Genomic DNA, 21,081 nt, shown 5'->3' on the forward strand with positions numbered 1-21,081 from the left:
TTTGATCTTTGCACTTAAAACACTCAGGTCAGCTTGTCAGACCGAAACACAAGAATGTGCTGGGCACAGCTGGGTGCTGTCTGCCAACACTTAGTTTGACATAAATTACAATAATCAGGAATGGCATCACTATCCAGTTTACAACACTACACTTACCTCAATTTAGTCTCAGGAACAGCTATGGACAACATTGCCGAGTTAAAACAGCAACCTCCTCCCAATTTTTAATGCTTTTTCGGCATTTTTGAACAAAGAAGTTACATCAAGGCCTGAACAAAGGAAACCAGCAGCAGTACTACTTGTGAAATCACCGGCTCTCAGTCTCCAATTTCATTTGTTTAAATGGTCAGCAAATCAGGAACTGGAGATTGTGCCTCACATGGACACCATCTGAACAAGGAATCACTCTGAGACCTTGTGTCTATTAGAATTAGTGAGTTTTATTTCTATAAATTGTTTGAAGTAAAAGTTTGCACCCATAGAAGGTAAAGAAAAACCAATGGAATTAGCTTTTTCCACGTGTTCCTGAGCAAAGTGACAGAAGGAATCCTCAACAATGCCACCAAGTCACATTACTCACAATAATCTACTCCATTAGGTTTCAGTGTATTTCAGTTCCACACCTCATTACAGCCTTAATATAATCATGGACACCACAGCTCAAATTCAGAGGTAAGTTGAAATGACTGAGTATGGTACCAAAAGTTCTCCTAGAAATCTAAAGTGAATGTTGCTTCTGACCAGTATTCCCTGCACACTGGCCTTTTTACTCATGATCAGTGAATCAGCTCTTCACTGTTAAAAAGGAACCTGTATAACCTTTAAAATTTTGTCTCCATTTCACAGACTTCACCTATCAAGAGTCAAAGATTGTGGTGCTGGAAAAGCACAGCTTGTCAGGCAGCATCCAAGGAGCAGAAGTATTGATGTTTCAGGCATAAGACCTTCTCCAGAAATTCCTGATGAAGGGCTTATGCCCGAAATGTCGATTCTCCTGCTCCTCAGATGCTGCCTGACCGGCTGTGCTTTTTCAGCACCACACACTTCGACTCTGATCTCCAGCATCTGCAGTCTTCACTTTTTCCTTTACCTGAGGTCAACTGAGACCTCACAGACTTCTAGGTAGGGCAATATATTTTGTTTCTCTGGAAGAACACAAGATCATGTTTTAAAAAAAAATCTGGACCACTCTACTGTCATTATTTTAAATTGCTCCTTCTTCCTTTCACTTTCCTGCTTGTTTCTCATAACCATCAACTCCCTAATTGACCAAGAATTTATTAACCTAAACTTGAATATAATCAGTTTCCACTGCTCCTTGTGGACAAGAGACCAAAGACCCTCAGAGTTGAGAAATTCCTCTTCATCTCCATCTTAAATGGGAAATCCTCACCTGTGAACTGCGTAATATTTTGCACTGCTTTGTTTAATTTTAATTATTATAGCAGTTTGAAGAATGCAAATAAGAGATGTTCAAAGACCCACTTGAATCATCAAAGCTCAACATTTCAAGCATGCTAACTCTCCTACTAATAGGATGCAACCTCATATTGAATGTCCCATTGTTTGCTGCTTTCAATGCTCCAGTTAACAGGGTATTCCAAACAATCGAATTCTCTTCCTAAACCTAGTTTCAAACTATTTGAAACGGAGTTAAACGTTTGCTTTCCTATTTGTAGGCCCCAGTTTATTTAAATTAAAGCATTCTGATTCCGCCATGATTTAAGGTTTTGTAAATCCCAATGACCCTCTCCTGACCCTACTCCATTCTGGATTAACCCTTTCACATTAAATCTGCCTTGTTTCTTCAGTTCCCTCTCTCCGAAGCTGACACAGTGGAACTCCATTTTCTGCAGCTATTCACATTGGTGCTTAGCAACAAGAACAGCTGGAAGGTTATAGTGTCCAGACAGAGTAGACCAATATTTTGCATAAGCTTTCCTTACAAAGTAGCCCGAAGTTCCAAGTCAACATCATTCCAATGCTACCTCTGAACTGTTTGAAATGAAATGGTATCAGTATAAACGATTGGGAATGTTTTCCAGATCTTTGACTGAGTTATTAGCCAGCTGACAGGAGATTTGGAGAGAGATCAAGAGTGAGGTGACTCCCACAGACAATGGAAGCTGGAGGATAACCAAGTATCTCGGTCAAAAGGGCAGTGGCAACAGCTGGCAGAAATCTGCAGGAAAAGTTGGGAACAGCAATGAGGTGAGCGAGCAGAGCACAGACAGCAGCTACTCAGCAAAACAGAGCAATCTCTTGGAAACAAACTTTCTTTCCAAACCGCTTTCTTGCAGAGCTTTGGGGAGTGTGCAAATCGCTCAGTAAATGATTAAAGAGACTGGTGCAAACTTTTACCTGATGAAGAGAATTCAACACACTGATAAAATGCCAATTTGAAACAAATGTAACCTATTTAAAAGTCATCATAACAAGTTACTAATTCCTTACCTTCCTCCCTCTGTCTCCTCTTGTCACTGTAGAGGCACTGTTTAACAGTAGTACAAAAGTGCATTTCTACTCGTGATACAAGTTAAGTAATCCAGAGGAGCAGTTAAACTATAATTTGAGCATCAGATATCAGTGGCGTAGGCAGTACTCCAGTAAAGGTTTTGGATATGTACTCGCCAGACCAAACAGAAGCTATTTCATAAAGTCTTTTGTCAAATAGGAATTTTATAATGAGTTTCAATTGGAAACAATATTTAATTTAAATGATTAATGAAAGTAATAAAGTTAATGGAAAAAAAAGCAAACCTGCTGGACTGAAGTTCTAAAACATGAAACCCAAGCGTAGGTCTATCAATAACTTTCCTAATATTCATTGCAATATCCTGATGAACACCCTGAAGCCTCATCCAATTTCACTGGTTGAATTGTGGAAATGACTTGGATGAACATCCTTTACTTGCTCTCTGTTAAGTGTTGGAAGGCACTTTTGCAGAAGAAAGAGTTGTTGAATTAAAAAAAACTCTCCAATTCCAGCAATGTTTGAACGACCTACCGCTTTCCCACCAATACAATAATAGGGCAATCAGACACTCCAGCTCAATACAACAATGTCACTTCAGCCCACTGTGAAGCCAGTTCAGAAAAGACTCAGTATTTACTCTTGTTTCTCTCTCTCTCTCCACAGATTCTGCCAGACCTGTTGAATTTCTTCAATATTCCTGCATTGACTGCAATGCCACAGTATGAATGCGTGCACACAGACAGTCTACACATGTTTTTTTATTCATTCATGGGACATAGGCGTTGCTGGCTGGGCCAGTGTCTATGGTCTGTCCCTAATTGACCTTTAGAAAGTGATGATGATGCACCTTCTTGAACTGCTGCAGTCCATGGGCTGTTAAGTAGATCACAATTCTCTTGGGGAGAGTATTCCAGGATTTTGATCCTGCAACAGTGAAGGAACGGCAATATATTTCCATGTCAGGATGGTGAGTGGCTTGGAGGAAAATTTGCAGGTGATGGTGTTCCCATGTATCTGCTTCCCTTGTCCTTCTAGATAGAAGCGGTCATTGGTTTGGAAGGATCTTTGGTGAATTTCTGAAGTGTATGCTGTAGATAGTACACACTGCTGCTAATGAGCATCAGTGGTGGAGGGAGTGGAAGCTTGTGGATGTGGTGCCAATTAAATAGGCTCCTTTGTCCTGAATGGTGTCAAGTTTCTTGAGTTTTGTTGGAGCTGCACCCATCCAGACAAGTGAGCAGTATTCCATTACACTCCTGACTGGGCCTCGTAGATGGTGGAAAAACCTTGGTAATCAGGAGGGGAGTTACTTCCTAGCCTCTAACCTGCTCTTGTAATAACAGTATTTATATAGTGAGTCCAGGTGAATTTCTGATCAATGGTAATCCCCAGGATGTTGATAGTGGGGGCTTCAGTGATGGTCATGCCACTGAATGTTGAGGGGCTGCAGTTAAATAGTCTCTTATTGAAGACTGCCATTACCAGGCATTTGTGTGGCATAATGTTACTTCCCACTTGTCAGCCCAAGCCCAGATCTTGTTCAGATCTTGCTTCATTTGAACATGGACTGTTTCAATATCTGAGGAGTCACAAATTGTGCTGAACATTTTGAAATCATCTGGGAACATCCCCACTTCTGATTTTATGATGGAGGATGGTCATTGATGACACAGCTGAAGATGGTTGGACCTAGGACACTACCCTGAGGAACTCCTGCAGCGATGCCCTGGAACTGAGATGACTGACCAACAACAAACACAACCACCTTGTGATGTGTCAGATGTGAATGCAACCACCAGAGAGTGCCCCCCGAAACCTGCTGATTCCAGTATTGCTGAGGGTCCTTGATGACACACTAAGTCAAATGCGACCTTGATGTCAAGAGCAGTTGCTCTCACCGTACCTCTGTTCAAAAATGGACAAGAGAGCTGAATTTCAAAGACTGTAACAAAGGTCAGGAGCTGAGTGGCCCTGGTGGAACCTAAACTGGATGTTACTGAGCAGATTATTGCTGAGCAGATGCTGCTTGATAGCTCTGTGGATGACCCCTTCCATCACTTTACTGATGGTCAAAGTGGACTGACAGGCTGGGAGTAATTTGTCCTACTTTTTAAATAAAATATATACAGGACATACCTGGGCAATTTCCCACATTATAGGGTAGATGTTAGCATTATTTCTGTACTGGAACAGCTTGGCTAGGGTTGCAGTGAGTTCTGGAGCACAAGTCTTCAGTCGTATTGCCAGAACGTCGTCCATAGCCTTTGCACTTTTGACATCACACAGAGTGAACTGGCTAAAGACTGGCATCTGTTACACCAAATCTGCTGATTCATCTCAACTCAGCAGGTACCTGTACTTTATCATTAGACACAGACGCTCAGGAGCAGGTCTCTGAAAGGAACAGCAGCAAAGATTCTGAAGAAAGTTATCCAGCAAAGCACTGAGCCATTACGACCAGCTTAATTCCAGGTTTGTGTTACGTTAACTCATCCAAGCCACAGTAGGTGCTAGTAAAATCAAATGCCGTGCATTTTCAGGTTTGGGAGAGCGAAAAGCAGCCGTCCTGCCTGAAATGCACATATGAACAACAGGTCAGAATCAAACTGGACTATTCCAGCCATGTTCCTGACAGTTGACTATTCAGCAATAACAATGGCCAAGAAATATACACAAAGAATGGACAATAACCTGAAATGTCAAAGGTTGATCAAAACCAATGGAACCAGAGCCCAGCCAAGGAGATGCCAAAGGAAGATGAGGAAAACATGTGGAGGATGGTTAAAAATTTGTGTGGCCAACACATTGGATTATAAAAGGGAGATAAATGTTCAAAAATTTTGAACCCTTGTAAACAGAAAGTTCAGATAGAGGTGTATCAGCATTGACCCAAATCTGACTCACTGTTAGACAGGATAGAATTACCCCGTCATGCAAATACATGGCTTGTTTGCACAGCATGACTGAATTAGAATGATTACAAGAAATGGCTAAGGATCAAATCTGACCTGCCCGCCTCTTACCACTTCCTGGTGCAAAAGTTAGCCCAGACAGTAATCTCAGTGCTGACAATCACACCCAATGCCGTGCATATTGCTCAGAGCCAAGGATTTCCGCTTCACTTCCCTAATGGGATTGCTGGTAAAGGAGTAACTAAACATTCCCATGAGAGACAAAACATTGTTTTGATGTTTAATCATCTCAGTGAGCAATTTATCCTGCCTTCAGATCAAACAGTTAATTTGAAATTACCTTTCCTTCCAAGACTTGTAAGAGTAATCTCTAAATACATGACATACCAGTCAGTGATTGAATCAGTTAAAAGGATATCTACATTCAGTGTGAAGGTGGCTAACTGCAGACATGAACAATCAGATTTTCACCCAGAAAGTGGTTAGCCTGAATCTAGGGAATTTTCCATCTTGAAGTCACATGCAATTATTACTCAGAAGGTAGAGTCAAGTGCTGGATGGAATCCATTCCACTGATCCCACAAGGATGTACAGCAGGGAGCCATAGCAGGTGGACAACTGTTGACATGAGCTGGGAAGGCGGCTCAGTCCAATTCTTGGAGGCTTGTGGGTGGAATCCCACAGCATCCTAAACAATCTAGGCTATGGTAAGAAATGTCAGAGAATCGCACGAGAGGTCTGCAGTCAGGAACAACTCAGAACAGTGGAGCTCCAGATGACAGGGTGAAATTCTCACAAGGGAGTGGCAAGTTAGCCATTAAGGCAGGGGGTGGGTGTTATTGCTCATTAACAACCTTATTAACTGCACATCTCTCCTTAGTAAAGAGCAGCTTCCTATCCCAGCACTCTCCCTGGAGAAATTAGACACCCAGAAGCTGCCACATGGAAGTCAGAGAGGGTACCAGGCAACCTTGGCTCACCACTTGTTCAAAAGGCTTCCATGTTGGGCACCAGGCACTGACAGACATCCAGATGGAGTGTGCTCTGCGAACTGTGACACACACCTCACAGTAATCACACAGCGCTGACAATCAAACCCAAATAAAGTGCATGATGCTCAGAGCCAAGGATTCCCGCTTCACTTTCCTAATGGGACTGCTGGTAAAGGAGTAACTAAATTCCCACCTTCAATCTTCTGTCACTTGCTGTCACCCACCTTAACCTCCACACCACTAACCGTGCATGCCTTCTGCGCTATCTACTCACTCGCTCGGAGCACCTGTCCAGCAGCACCAACAGTAACAATTATGGCACCCATTTGATATTCTGTAATGGGTAGGTTCATGTGTCTGGTGCCCATAGAGTGTGCCCAGAGATATTGGCGTCTGGTCATCCAGGTTATTGGAATCTGCCATGTCCTCATGCTGATTTCCATCTCGAGGTGTCTCAGTGTATAGCTGGTTTGGAGGGTTTGGTAATTTAATGAGTTGAATTGTGCCAAGCACAAAGGTATTTAATAAGCAATAACACCCCTGAATTGGCAACGCAGAGCTTCTTAGCAAGAGACTCCCAGCACCACGATCAAACAGGGAAAGGTGGTGTGAGGTATTTCAAACATCAAGAGGAATCTTGCAGGACTTTTCATCTGGTTCTGCACCATATTTTGCCACAGCTGTTATCACTCAGAACCCTATAAGATCCTTAACATTTATTGTTGTTAATTTGCAATTCTTTGTGACTGATTCATGTAAAGCTCTCTTTGTGGCTTTCCAATATATACCAGTGGGATTGTGACAAGCCTATGAAAATCTAAGTACATTGAACAATGGGTGGAGGCCTCACTTTAAATGAAGCAGTTCGGTTTAATTCCCACATTATAACATAGGTATTGTACATTATTCAGCATTTTGAGACAGCTAGAGGTTTGGAGCTATAAAAATGGAAGGCTTTTTTTAAAAAAAAAGAAAACCTACACCAGCAGATTTTGCCATCATAGTATGGCCCAGAGTAATGGGAAGGTCCCACAGCTCAATTTCAAATGGAAGTTCTCCTGAGCATGCTGACAAATATTTATATGGGGAAGGGAACTGAAGTGCCAAATCATACATGCAGTGGAACACTGATGTTTGCAAAAGTCATCGCATATTTTGTGGTTCCCCTTTTTAATCCAAAGGACATGAGCCAAAATAGAAGACACCACATTGTAAGCCAGTGAAACGCTTATTTTCAAATCCCAGTTCTACTGGGGAGTTCTAATCTTCTAGCTTTACAAGGAGATCTGAACCTGGTGTTTAATTTCAGCCTTTCCTGCTTTTAGTTTGGATTTCTACATTTGAACTTCTTTTTCATTGTGTTATAAACATGGTTCTTTACTATTCCCCTAGACAGCAATATCAAAAATCACATGACACTAGCTTATAGTTCAACAGGTTTGTTTGAAAACACGAGCAATCAGAGCACTGCTCCTTCATCAGGCGCTCCGAAAGCTAGAGTTTTCAAATAAACCCATTGGACTATAACCTGGTGTCATGTGATTTTTGACCTAGACAGCAGGCAGGAGGAGCAGAACTGAACTACAATACCAAAGCATAACAATATCGATCACTGCAACACAACAGAAAACCATTTTCAAAGCTTTTGAAGGTTGCAGTTTGCGCTGGTTTTGGAAGCTGACTTAACCAACATAGGTTTTCTCAATTTGCTACAGTTTGGTTATAAACGCGATGGAACTTAGTTTAATGGTCACTGCTTTGGAAATTATTTGCTGAAACCATAACCTCAATATGTTTGTGTGGTGACGTACATTGTAACGATTTGCACTAACTAGCTGTGTAGGTCAATTTAATAGCACTTTATCTCAACTCATTATATCTCATTTTTTAACAACTGCTGGAGAAACTTAGCGGGTCTGGTAGCATCTGGAGAGACAAAACATATTGGGTCCAGTGTAGAAGGTAGAAGGTTACCACCATTTTTACATGGGTTAGTCACAATTATGTCAGCTATAATTTGCACAAGGCAAAGAAACTTGAGTTTGCCAAACTGCAATTAGCAACTAATTATAATTTGTAATTCCAGACTGCGAGAGATGATACTTTCAGTATATCAGCCTCTTTATACACCACGTGGTTTAGTTGACAGTGCTTGAGTCAGAAAATTGCATTCATAGCAAACATTTGCAAATTCATCATCCCAGTCGTTAGTTCAATGTGAATACAGCACTGACATCTCTGAGATGAGACACTAAGCTCTGGTAGGTATAAAAACATTCAATGCCACTATTGTGAGGAGGGGAGGAGCTCTTTATACTGTCCTGGACAAAGTCAAAAATCACACAACACCATGTTATAGTTGGAAGCACTAGCTTTCAGAACGCTTCTTCTTCAGATGGTTGTGGAATAGAAGACCGTAAGACTAGATTTCTTGACCCACCTCGGTAAAACATGCTTGCAATTTATTGCTGGGTATGGACCTTGCTGTGTGCAATTTGATTGCAAAGACTACATTACAAGAAAGGATACACTTCAGAAGACCTTCATTAGCTGCAACACAGTTTGCCACATCCGGAGGTCATGGAAGTTGCCCTATAAACACAGGTTCTTTTCCGACAAAAGGAACAGAATGCTAAGCTAGTGAGTAAAAATAGGCTGAGTGAAGGTGACAAGATTGCTTTTGAGTTGAATTTTGGGAAAGCAAAGAGACAGTGAACAATGGGAAAGAAGTGATAGAGCATGGAGCCTTAGTGGCTGAAGATTTTGATGCCAATGGTATTGAGACTTGTCTATTTGTTGTCCCATATTCAAATTTCTTTAAAATTTGGTGAGACCCAACTTTCCCAACTCCAGGACTCGCCTGATTGGTCTCGAATTAAATTCAATGACTCATCGAGACCAGCCACTGTGAAGAGTTTCATTAACACACACTGCGTTTACCCTCAGTTCAGCAACCAAGACATTACACTTTATAGAGTGGCAAAGCAGCAAGGTTACTCATGGCCACTTCCATTAAAATCATGAAACATTACTCTGCAGCCATTGGTCTCTGATAGTCATATGATAAATATACAAACAAAATATCTTTGAATGCAGTAGGCCATGATAAAATGAATTAAATCAATTGTTTGGGAAAGGGGGAAATGTAGACTAACAAGGTAAGAGGACACAGCAGAATTACACAGCAGCTAGTTGGATAATGACACCCAGAGTGGGAAAGAAAAGGACAGAGAATGCAAACGTAGAAAAACAGCAATAAATAGGTTCAAAAGGGAAAAACCTTCTTTTAAAAAGAGCTAAATTAATGGTTCTTTACTTGACTGGAGATGGCATTGGGAACAAAATGAATGAATTAACAGCACTAACACAGGTTAATGTGTATGAACTTATAGACATTATGGAGACATGATTACATGGAGATTGATGAATCACTTAACTATGTTCAAGACAGGGCTTTAAACTGAATAGTAGAGTGGATGGGGGAGGGGGGGGTTCAGTTGGTTGGAGGTTTACAAAATCAAATGAGCAGGATTGCAGGTTAGTGATGAGATTGATTGCTACTAGATAACAAAACGAACAAACACAATGAGCAAAAGTCACATTGTACCAAGGATCCATTAAAAATGTTGGGAAAGTCAATAATAAAATGAAGACTTTCTATCTTCATACGTGAAGCATTCACAACAAGGCAGATGAACTGAAGCCACAAATCGAAGTAAACGAATATGACCTCAAAGCCCTTAAGGACAGATGGCTACAAGGAGACTGACCTGGTTCCACAGGTTGGCACAACATCAAGGGTTGAAGGGTCTGTATTGCACTGTAATGTTTTAATGTTCTACATTCTAAAACTTGGAACTTCAAATTCAGGGATATTTGACCTTTCAGAGAGACAGGGCGAGTAGAAAAAGATGCTGGGGTGACATTGTAACACTTAAGAGATGAAATGAGGATTGTTGACGGCGATGATTTAGGCTAAGCTGACACGCAAAATGCATCTGGTGGAGGTAAAAAGGAGCATGGGGAAAACGATATTGGTAGGAGTAGCATACAGACCCCCAAATATTAGCTACTCTGTGGAAAAAGGTATACATCAACAAATAATAGGAGCATATAAGAATAACAGAGCAACAATTATGCATGAATTTATTCTTTATGTTGATTGCGTTAAATAAAATTGGAAAGGATAGCTATGACAACTAATTCATACAGTGCATTAGGGATTGTTTCCTAAAGTGATATATCACGAAGCCGATCAGGGAACAGGCTTTCTTAGATCTGATAATGGGTTCTGGGGTAGATTTATTGACCTCAAAGTAAAAGATCCCCTAGGACATAGTGACCATAACATCACAGAATTTAATCTCCAATTCAAGAGTGAGAAACTTGGGTCAGAAATATTGTTTTTAACTTAAAAAAAGAGAATTACAATTAAATGAGGATGGAGTTAGCCAAAAAATGAACTAGGCAGAGAGATTAGCAAGAATGACAGTAAGAAAGCAGTGAAAGACATTTCAAGGATGTAATTCATGACTATAAGCAAAAATTCAGCCAAGAAAGAAGGAAACATTCCAAGAGTGGATAAAAGAACAATGGCTAAGCAAGGAAGTTAAGGAGTATATGAAGATGAAAGAAACATATAAAAAAAGGAGGCCAACGTCAGTGACAGGCCTGAATATTGGAATGAATTCAGAATCCAGCAAAGGAGGGCTAAAATTATAAAAAAGGCAGACCAAATAAACTACGAGGGTAAACCAGCAAGGAATATAAAAACTGACAATAAGAGCTTCATTAATTATATATTAAAAAAAGAGAACGGTTAAAGTGACCACACGTCCCTTAGAAAATGAACCTGGGGAAATGGTTTTGAGAAACAAGGAAATGGCAGATTTGTTGTATCAGTCTTTATAGTGGAAGATATTTTGAACATCCCATCAATGCTAAAGAACACAGGGGACAAATTCAGTACTACCACCACCACAAAAGAAGTGGTATGATGAACTAATGGGGCTAAAGTCCCCTGGCCTGATGGCTTGCATCCTAGAATGCCAGCTTATCATTGTTATTGGAAAAAACTTTAGTCTATTGTAAAGGGTGTAACAGCAGAACATCTAGAGTCAGCATGGCTTCATAAAGGGGAAACCATGCCTGACAAATGTACTAAAACTCTGAGGCTAGATAAAGGGATAGCAATAGGTGTAATAGATTTGGATTATCAGAAGACATTTGAGAAGGTTAAACAAATTAGGCTTCTTAATAAGGTTAAGTGCCCATGGTGCTCGAGGTTGTCCAAGGAGGCATTTTCAGGATGGCAAGTTGCAATTAGTACAGTGACACAGGGATTAAGTACTGGGGCTACAATTATTCACAACGTATATTGAAAATGAATGGACTATCACCAAGTTTAGGAATGACGTAAAAATAGGTGGGAAGGCAAGTGGTAGCGATGACTCAGTCTGGAGAGGGATATGGACAAGTTGACAAAAACTTGGCAGATGGAACATGATGTGGGAGAACATGATGTAATGCACTTTGGTAAGAAGATTAGAGGGGCTAAATGTAATTTAAATAGGAGAGAGACTGCAGAATGCAGCAGAAGAGAGGAATTTGGGAGACTCTACGCATGAATCGTAAAAATAAAAACTGGTATCCAAGTTCAGCAGGCAAATGGAATATTGGCCTTTACTTAAAAAGGGAATGGAGAGGTTGAGTAAGCTGTACTCATTGGAATTTCGAGAAATGACGAGCGACCTCATAGATACATGAAGATTCTTTGGGGACTTGACAGGATAGACACGGAAAGAGAGAAAGGAAGAGTCTAAGAACAGAGGGCATTATCTCAAAGTAAAGGGTTGGATAATTAAAACTGAGGTAAGGAGAAACCGCTTCTCTTAGATGGCAGGGAATGTACAATACTTTACTGCAGAAAACTGTCAAGGTCGGGCCATTAAGTAGCATTCGAAGCTGAGATAGACAGATTTTTAGTCAGCAAGTGAATCTGCAGTTATGGGGAAATAGACAGGAAAGTGGAGTTGAGAATTATCAAACCAGATCTCATTGGATGGTAGAGCAGACTCAATGGGCCGAAAGGCCTACTTTTGCTCCATTGACCTTTCATAACAAAATTACATAATTAGTCTGCATCTTATGACATAAGTCATTTCTACAGAGCTAATGGATATGTCATTACAAAATTAACCTTAATTTAATATTACCAATGTAAGCTTTGTGACATAATTTCTCACCACATAATTAATTTCCCTCAGGACATGTAACTAACATATAATGAGGCATAAGTAATTTGTTTAGCCAGATATATCTTTATCTTGGAGCTTATTATTAGTCCAATCTGTACCTCAATATTTCATTTATCTTCATTAGTACATAAAGAAAAAAAAATCCATGTTCACCACTCTCAATAAAACTTGCAAAAAATAAAGCATTTATTGGCAAGTTCAATAATGCAGTAAACCCAGAGAAAGTAGAGTAGGATCCCCTGAGTGTTTACATTTTGAATAGATTCCACAACAAGCAGAAAAGCTTCCATTAATACATTCACTTCACATTCAGAGAAATCTCGTCCCACAGTCTGTAACCATAATACAGTTTAATATTTTGGACCGAACGAGGAATAATACATAGTTTATCAGAGAATGTTCTAATAACATTGTACAAACATAATTTTTGTCATGCTCAGTGGTGGGCAATTGACTTGTTAACCTGAGCTTTATAATATTTACTTCCTTCTCAAAATCGGAATAAATCCTCATCTAGGAAGGGGTATTTGTAAGTCTTGAGAGGGGGTCCAAAATAAATCTGTCTAAATTACGCAGACAATTCAAGCCAGGCTTTTCGCTTAAGAAATCAATTGTTTCTAACTGCAAGTCAAAAGGAAGAAAGTGTTACCTTTCAGTGACGCACTCACCTTTTCTCTCTGAGCTTGTAGCTTCCAGTTGGATTTAGTCAAATGGCTTATTTTTTCCTCCTCGACTTGTAGATCTTCTAGTCTGTGCTGCAGGAAAGTTAAAAGGCTTGAAAACAGATGCAATGAATCTGCTTTCCAATGCTACACTGAATAATACAATAACAGGCACTCCAATTTAACGTTGCAACACGTCTGCAAAAAAGGTTGAGATCAACATTAGTGGCCTTTATTACAACTTGTTGCAGCTTTGTTAGTACGAGTCATGAGTAAGATCAAGCATTCATTATTATGATTAATCTGCCTCCAAAAAATTTAATCTGAATTATTATATGCTGAAAGATTGTATGTGATACACCACCTAGAAGAGCATTTTGCCTGTGCAGTCCTTAAATACTGTGTCTCACCAAATTGTCTAGTTTCTGACTCTTGTCAATGATCCAATGCTACTGGCAGAAAGTTTGCATACACTCCAGGAAGCAAAGAAAGGACAGACCCAGAATTGCATAAGGATCAAGTCTCAAGAAAGAGTGGAAGCGAGGAAGAAAGGATAAACGGGGAAGGGAAGGAAAGGAACACAGAAAAGGGGAAGGGAGATAAAGGGAGGGTGGAAGGGAGGATGGATAAAATGTCTTCCATGTTCTCTGGACATCTGAAGACTATTAGTTGAGGACTTTCAAAGTGTAGCCACTACTTTAATGCAGGGACGTCGGTAGACAATTTGTACTAAGAATGGTGAAAAACATTGCTCACATTTCAGTTTGATATTTATTTTCGATATAGTTAACCTTCAGGTTCGAATGCTTAGGAGAGAAGAAAAATAAGCAATTAGGTCTAAACCTAAAAATCCTTTTTGCTTCTTCCCCAAATTACATTTGCAGAGGCAATGACCACATCAAACAAGGATTAACCTAGCTGGTTATACATGGTTGCCTGTCAATGCTCCATCCAGTTATGCCAGTATAAATGAATAATGTTCTGAAAGATGCAATAACTGACTTACTTGCCTTAGTATTCTGATAATTTAAACACTCCATACGAGTCCCATTTTCCTTCAAGATAAATGAGTGTTCTAGAGCATTAGAAAGTAGGAGGACTGGGCGGGGGGATAATGCATACAGTCATTCAAGATTTTTCAGCATATGTTGCACGATTTCCAGCACCAGGTGGGCACAGCCATTTTGTTTGAAAAACCCAGATGCAGCCTATGACTTCAGAACCGGATCATCAATTCAGACAAAATGGTTTCAGAATTTGTTATCTCTGGGTTTAAACAAAAAACACCAACATCTACAGAAGCATGAAACTCTTGAATCCCGAAAATGATGAACAGGACTGAAAGTAATGGAAAACAAATCACACTGCTGGGGTTTTAATATTCAAAGGCCTGGAAATATTTCATCTGTAAGTAATCGTCTCTCACTAAATAAGAAAAATCACAGTGTGAGGTGTTTATACCAGACCAAAAGAATAGCATCTGTTCATCATTAAATAATGAGGAAATTATCCAAGAATGTACTAGTTTGCTAAGTTCCACACTCCTCTACATGTTCTCACAATTATACTCGACTACTTTACAAAACTGCACAAGGGTTCGGGGATATAATCTGTCAACATACCTGCTCTGTCATGTTGTATGTTTTTCATAGGACATTATATAATTCTTACAGGGAGTGGTACTCATGAAATGAGCGTCTGAGATCTTTGCTGTCTACCTGTAAACCCCAACAGCCTTTCAGCCTCCATGCTCTTGTACCTCCATTCTTGACCTGTGCTGCTGTGGCCTGTTGACCAAACTAGTTTTTGGTGATCCTTCTAGGCCTCTTCCTGTTCCCCAGCAGAATAAAACAAGAGACTGCCATGAAGAAGCAAAGACAAACATCTGTCAGTTATTGTTGCGCCTTGCTGAGTATTGTAGATGACCATAGATTTCCAAACTTTCCAATCACAGGAGCAGTGGATGACTCCCATGTTGCAGCTGGAGGTTATGCCAGGCTTTCACATTGTTTGGCTCCTTCCCTTGTTGTTAAAAAAAATCACAACACCAGGTTATAGTCCAACAGGTTTAATTGGAAGCACTAACGTTTGGAGCACTACTCCTTCAACAGGTGGTTGTGGAGGACACAATCGTAAGACACAGAATTTATAGCAAAACTTTACAGTGTGATGTAACTGAACTTATACATTGAGAAATACCTCGATTGCTTGTTAAGTCTTAAACTGATGAAGGAGCAGCGTTCCAAAAGTTAGTGCTTCCAGTTAAACCTGTTGGACTATAACCTGGTGTTGTGTGATTTTTAACTTTGCACACTCCAGTGTGACACCGGCATCTCCAAATCATGACTCCCTTGCTGTTGCTCTTCTGCCTTGATCCTCCAGTGGTCATGAGGAACTGTAATCCTTCAACACTGATAACACGCTTAGAGGATGTCATTTATCTTGTTTTGATGTTAACGAGTTCTCTAATTCATTCAGATTTTCTTTACCTAGCTCACCCTTAAGCATCACATTTTGAAGCTATTATTTTCTGGTCTTCCCCTTTCCTGGTGCTCCAATCTTTGCATTCATAAGTTATTAATTACTGGCCACTATAACAGCAGTGCTATAATAACTTCTTATTTCTGCAGCACAATGCTTGCTTTCAATTTGGCATCAACTCCCAGTGGAGAACTGAAAATGAAGAAAGCGCGCTATGTCAGGAATGAAAGACACAAAACCATACTCTACCAGTTCAAAGTGCAGTCATTACTCTCAAATATGGCACTGGTTGGCACTGTGCCCACTGACAAGTCAGTGAGGAACATTCTAAATATAAATTAGTAACATCTAAAACTTAGGGCTTGATATAACTCACTGGTAACTTGGCTTGAGACCAAAAACTTTCAATTCTTAAATACTCCACATAAAAAAGCCAAATAGTAAAAGAAATAATATTTTCAGAATATGATCCAAATTCTTCATGAAAGAAACAGCCACAGAAGGCAAGCAGCACTCTGAAAGCCAACAAGTAATCTGTGAAACATAAAAACCGCTAGAACTTCGGATGCTGGAAATCAGGAAAAAAAACAAACAGAGATTGCTGGAAATGTTCAGCAGGTCTGACAGCATCTATGGTGAGAAATCAAGAGTTAACATTTCAGGTCCAGCGACCCTTCCTCAGTACCGTGAAACATAATTGGGATAGCATTGCAACAATGCCATCTAAAATTAATGCATCAAACAGTCACCCTAAAATCCCAATAATTTTCTAATTTTTTTTCATAAAGTATAAGAGTTGCAAATATCATACAAAACTATTTTACATGACCAAAATAGGCCAAAGGCATTCCTCCATGCAGCCTTATCATGTGCATACTCATGAATCTTACCTAATTATGTCAGAAAGTACTATTATGCATATTTGCAGTTTCTTTTCTGAAGAAGTCATATTGCCTTTCAATCATTAATTGTGTTACTCTTCACAGATGCTGCCAAACCTACCGAGTATTGCCAGCTCTTTGCCTTTATGTCAGATTTCAGCAGGAATCTCCCTTTGTTCTTTTTGTGCTACGTGTGTGTTGAATATTTAATCTCAGTGCTCAACTGACGTGAGACAAAGTACAAGGCAGCTGGTTCTTTGCAAGAGCTGGTAGGAAAGCTACATTTGTGCCGATTTCACACACTAAGTACAGTGACTAGATTTAAACTGGCTTTGCCAATGGTTTTGATGGAGTTTTCCAGCCACCTGTGTCCTAGGTTCTGGACGCTGAACACCCAAACCAATTTTTTTTTCTGAAAAAGTAATTGAATCCTCAGAATAATTTAGATTAATTAGGCTTAAAATCTCAAGTGTGATCTTTACATTTCCGCTCTCAACACTCAGCTAGGCTCTGGAAAAGAATATCTTCATGGCATATTTGACCAAAGGAGAGTAAGAAGGGGCTAGGCTGGGCTGTTTTCCCTAGAACATTGGAGGTTGAGGCTTGACCTTATAGAGGTTTACAAAATTACGAGGGGGATGGATAGGATAAAAGACAAAGTCTTTTCCCTGGGGGTTGGGGTGGCCAGAACTAGTGGGCATAGGTTTAGGGTGAGAGGGGAAAGATAAAAGAGAGGCCTAAGGGGCAACTTTTTCATACAGAGGTACGTGAATGGAATGAGCTGCCAGAGAAAGTGGTGGAGGCTGGTACAATTGCAACATTTAAGAGGCATTTGGATGGGTATATGAATAGGAAGGGTTTGGAGGGATATGGGCCAGGTGCTGGCAGGTGGGACTAGATTGGGTTGGGATGTCTGGTTGACATGGACAGATTAGACCGAAGGATCTGTTTCCATGCTGTACATCTCTATGACTCTATGACATTTGGACAAGTATATGAATGGGAAAGGTTTGGAGGGATATAGACCTGATGCAGGCAGATGGGGTTGGCTTAGAACATGGTCAGTGTGGACTGAACAGTCTGTTTGCATGCCGAATTAATCAAAGTCTCCAGAGCATTGTCTAGTCTCTGGAGGACTAGTAATGTAACCCACCATATTACCCACATGCCCACCCCCACAGTCAGCTGACCCACAGAAGACCAGATTGTCTTGGAAGAAATAAGGCAGCCATTGATGTGGATCTGCAGCCCCTTTGAGAAAAATGTGTGCTTGACAGGGACCTCACTGGAGAGAGGCCAGAGGTGAGAGGGGGTTCGCTATTTCCTGGATTCTGGCGTACCTTAGATCGGTCAGGATGGCTTCACAGTTGCCAAGGCAAAGGCAGTTCTGATCATTGTGGTCCTTTATATATCAAACCAGCACCTCCTTCCAGCAGTCACTGAGAGACTGTCCATCCTGCCTGCTGGACACTCAACCAGCAACTGCCACAAGATCACACTGAAAACACTATAGTCAGACCAGCCTTGACCACAAGTGACACTTCTCATCCCACTTCCCCTTTCTCACCAGATCCTGACCGAAGTCCCCTAAAGTAAAACAGCCTGCCTGTTGGGCCAATGATAACATAACAAAAGCTGGAAGGAAGTCTCTCGGAGCTGTACAAGACAGGGATTCAGACAAAAAGTTTACACGATCAGTCTCTGCTTTCCTTATCTGCTGAGGGAACTGGAGAGAACAGATCATCAAAGAATTTAAGTTAAGTCTAATGAAAACCAAATGGAGTCAGGCCACAATTTCTCACTCACCACGAATAAATTTAATCTTCTGAAAGAAAGAAGGAAGGGTTATTCCCAATAAGAGCCAAATGTTATTACACATTCAGAATTTTTGTTTTTCTACATGTTTTCCTTGTTAGTTCGATGAACCTTACTGAGTAAGTGGCCAGATGAGTGAATTGATCCTGAAATTATTTAGTGGATTAAAGAGTCAGGTTACCCTAGCTTTTCTGGCAGATTATCAAGCAAATTACTTTTTATTAAATCATTTGAAAGTGAATGGGCTCAACATGTCAACACAGAAGATGAGTGGGTGATAATTTCTGCTTAGTTTCTTGCTCATTCCTGCAACAGCCTCTCAGGAACGTGAAAGACAGACCTCTGAACTCCCCATTGGCCTGTACAATATCCACATCTGCTTCAGTGATCACAGCCTTCCAGCCAGCCAACTCTTGACAAGTTTCAGAAAAAGCAAATTTCTGCATCGGTTGAGATGCATTTTGCAGGCAACTGTTCAACTTCACTGACAGTAAGGAGTGGGGTACCACAGTGTTCCGTGCTTGCACCTTAGCTATTCACTATATTAGGTGAGGAAACTAAACAAAATATCTCCCAGGTGACAGACAATGCAAAGCTTACTGGGAGGATGCAGGGGATGTTTCAGTATAATTTGCACAAGTTGAGCAAATGCATGGCAGATGAAGTATAACGTGGGTAAATGCTTTGGCAGCCGAACAAAGAGGGCAGATTTTTGTATGAATGCGATGGATTGGGAAAGAGGGAGATGCAATGAGACCTGGGTGTTCCTGTACACTAGTTGCTAAAGTAGGCAGATGGCAAAATAAACGAGTGGTATGTCAGCCTTTATCATGAGAGGATTAGAGTACAGGAGCAGGGAGAAATAGTTGTAATTGTACATGGTCTTGGTGAGCCCACACCTGCAGTATTGTGTAGTTTTCAGAATTGTGTAGAGGGAAAAAGAGGCCATTTGGCCAATCGAATCTGAAGAGTATCCCACCCGGATCCAGACCCAGCTCCCCCCATTATATCCCCATAATCCCACATTTCCCATGGCTAATCCACCTAGCTTACACATCCTGGAAACTACAGGACAGTTTAGTATGGCCAATCTACCTAACCTGCACACCCTTGGACTGCGGGAGGAAGCCGGAGAACCCAAAGGGAACCCACAAGGGAGAACTTATCAGAGGAAGGATATTTGGACTACAGATGTAGTGAAATGATGGTTTACCAGACCCATTCCTGGGGCGACAGGACTAACATATGAAGAGAGACCTGATCGGTTGGCACTATATTCACTGGCTTTTAGAAGACTGAAAAACTCTTAAATTCTGACAGGACTAGAGAGGATAAATGCAAGTGGATATTCCTGATGACTGGTAAGTCCAGGACCAGTTTAAGGGTATGGGGAAGGCCATTTGGGTCAGAGAGGAGGAGAAATTTCTGTACCCAGAGAGTGAGGAGCCTGTGGAATTCTCTGGCATAGAATGCGACTGAGGCCAAAACACTGTTTGCTTTCAAGGAGTTAGATGTGGTTCGTACAAATTAGATTTGGTTCGTGCAGATTAGATTTGATTAGATTCCCTACAGTGTGGAAACAGGCCCTTCAGCACAAGTCCACACCGACCCTCCAAAGAGTAATCCACCCAGACTCATTTCCCTCTGACAAATGCACCTAACACTATGGGCAATTTAGCGTGGCCAATTCATCTGACCTGCACATCTTTGGACTGTGGGAGGAAACCCTCGCAGACACTGGGAGAATGTGCAAACTCCCACACAGACACAGTCACCCAAGGTTGGAATCGAACCTGGGACCCTGGCGCTGTGAGGCTGCAGAGCTAACCACTGAGCCACCATACTGCCCAGTTAAAGGGATCAAAGGGTATGTGGAGAAATAAGGAACAGAGGACGGAGTTGGATGATTAGCCATAAATCATACTGAATGGTGAAGCAGGTTCAAAAAGGGCTGAACAGTCTACTCCTCTTCCAAGTATTTTCTACTTTCCCTCAGCTCTCTCTACCAACAGGGGAAAAAAAAACTTTAAATATTAAGGCAGTTCGGTAGAATCATGATTACCGAGGGATTGAAACATTATTGAGGATATGCAGGAATGTATACTTGAACTTTTAAATCATATCAGTCATGATCTTGTAACAAGACTTCCAAAATGCAGCATTACCCATAGTAAAAATGAAACAGTGAAGAGGAGTTATTGGACTGGAAACATTACCTCTGCATTCTCTCAACAGCCACAGGGAGACAGGATCGGTTGTTGAGTTCCTCCAGCAATTTCTATTTCTCTTTCTGATTTCCAGCATCCACAGTACTTCGGGTTTTTTTTTAGTTTAATCAGTGTCAATATGATCACAATGTGAAAAGGGGCTGGAAACTCCAGAATCCAGAGAAGAATTTCTAGTACCATTCATCTGCCCTGACCTGGACTCTGTCAGTTTCTGCGGTGTGGGACAATTGGTATCGGTGTCCACCTTGCTTTGGGAAGGAGGGTGATATGGAGAGAGAATAACTGGGATGGAAGTTTCAGTGTGCACATGAGAGTGAGCAAGAGTGCCACAGGAGAGACTGACAAAAGGTCACTGGGCTTGAACTCTGCTTTCCCTT

General features: G+C 40.9%; 1 protein-coding gene across 15 annotated transcripts in view; it reads right to left on the minus strand.

Moving 5' to 3' along the window:
• The window catches only part of LOC132827667 (myosin-16), a 289,190-nt gene that overhangs the window by 110,656 nt on the left and 157,453 nt on the right, over positions 1-21,081 (minus strand). For all 15 annotated transcript variants that reach the window (XM_060844286.1, XM_060844285.1, XM_060844290.1 and 12 more), the window contains one exon: positions 13,306-13,392. In XM_060844286.1, the coding sequence (XP_060700269.1) occupies positions 13,306-13,392 (87 nt within the window). The remainder of the gene's footprint in view (positions 1-13,305; positions 13,393-21,081) is intronic.

The sequence above is a fragment of the Hemiscyllium ocellatum genome, chromosome 25, assembly GCF_020745735.1.
Source record: "Hemiscyllium ocellatum isolate sHemOce1 chromosome 25, sHemOce1.pat.X.cur, whole genome shotgun sequence".
Classification (NCBI taxonomy): Eukaryota; Metazoa; Chordata; class Chondrichthyes; order Orectolobiformes; family Hemiscylliidae; genus Hemiscyllium; species Hemiscyllium ocellatum.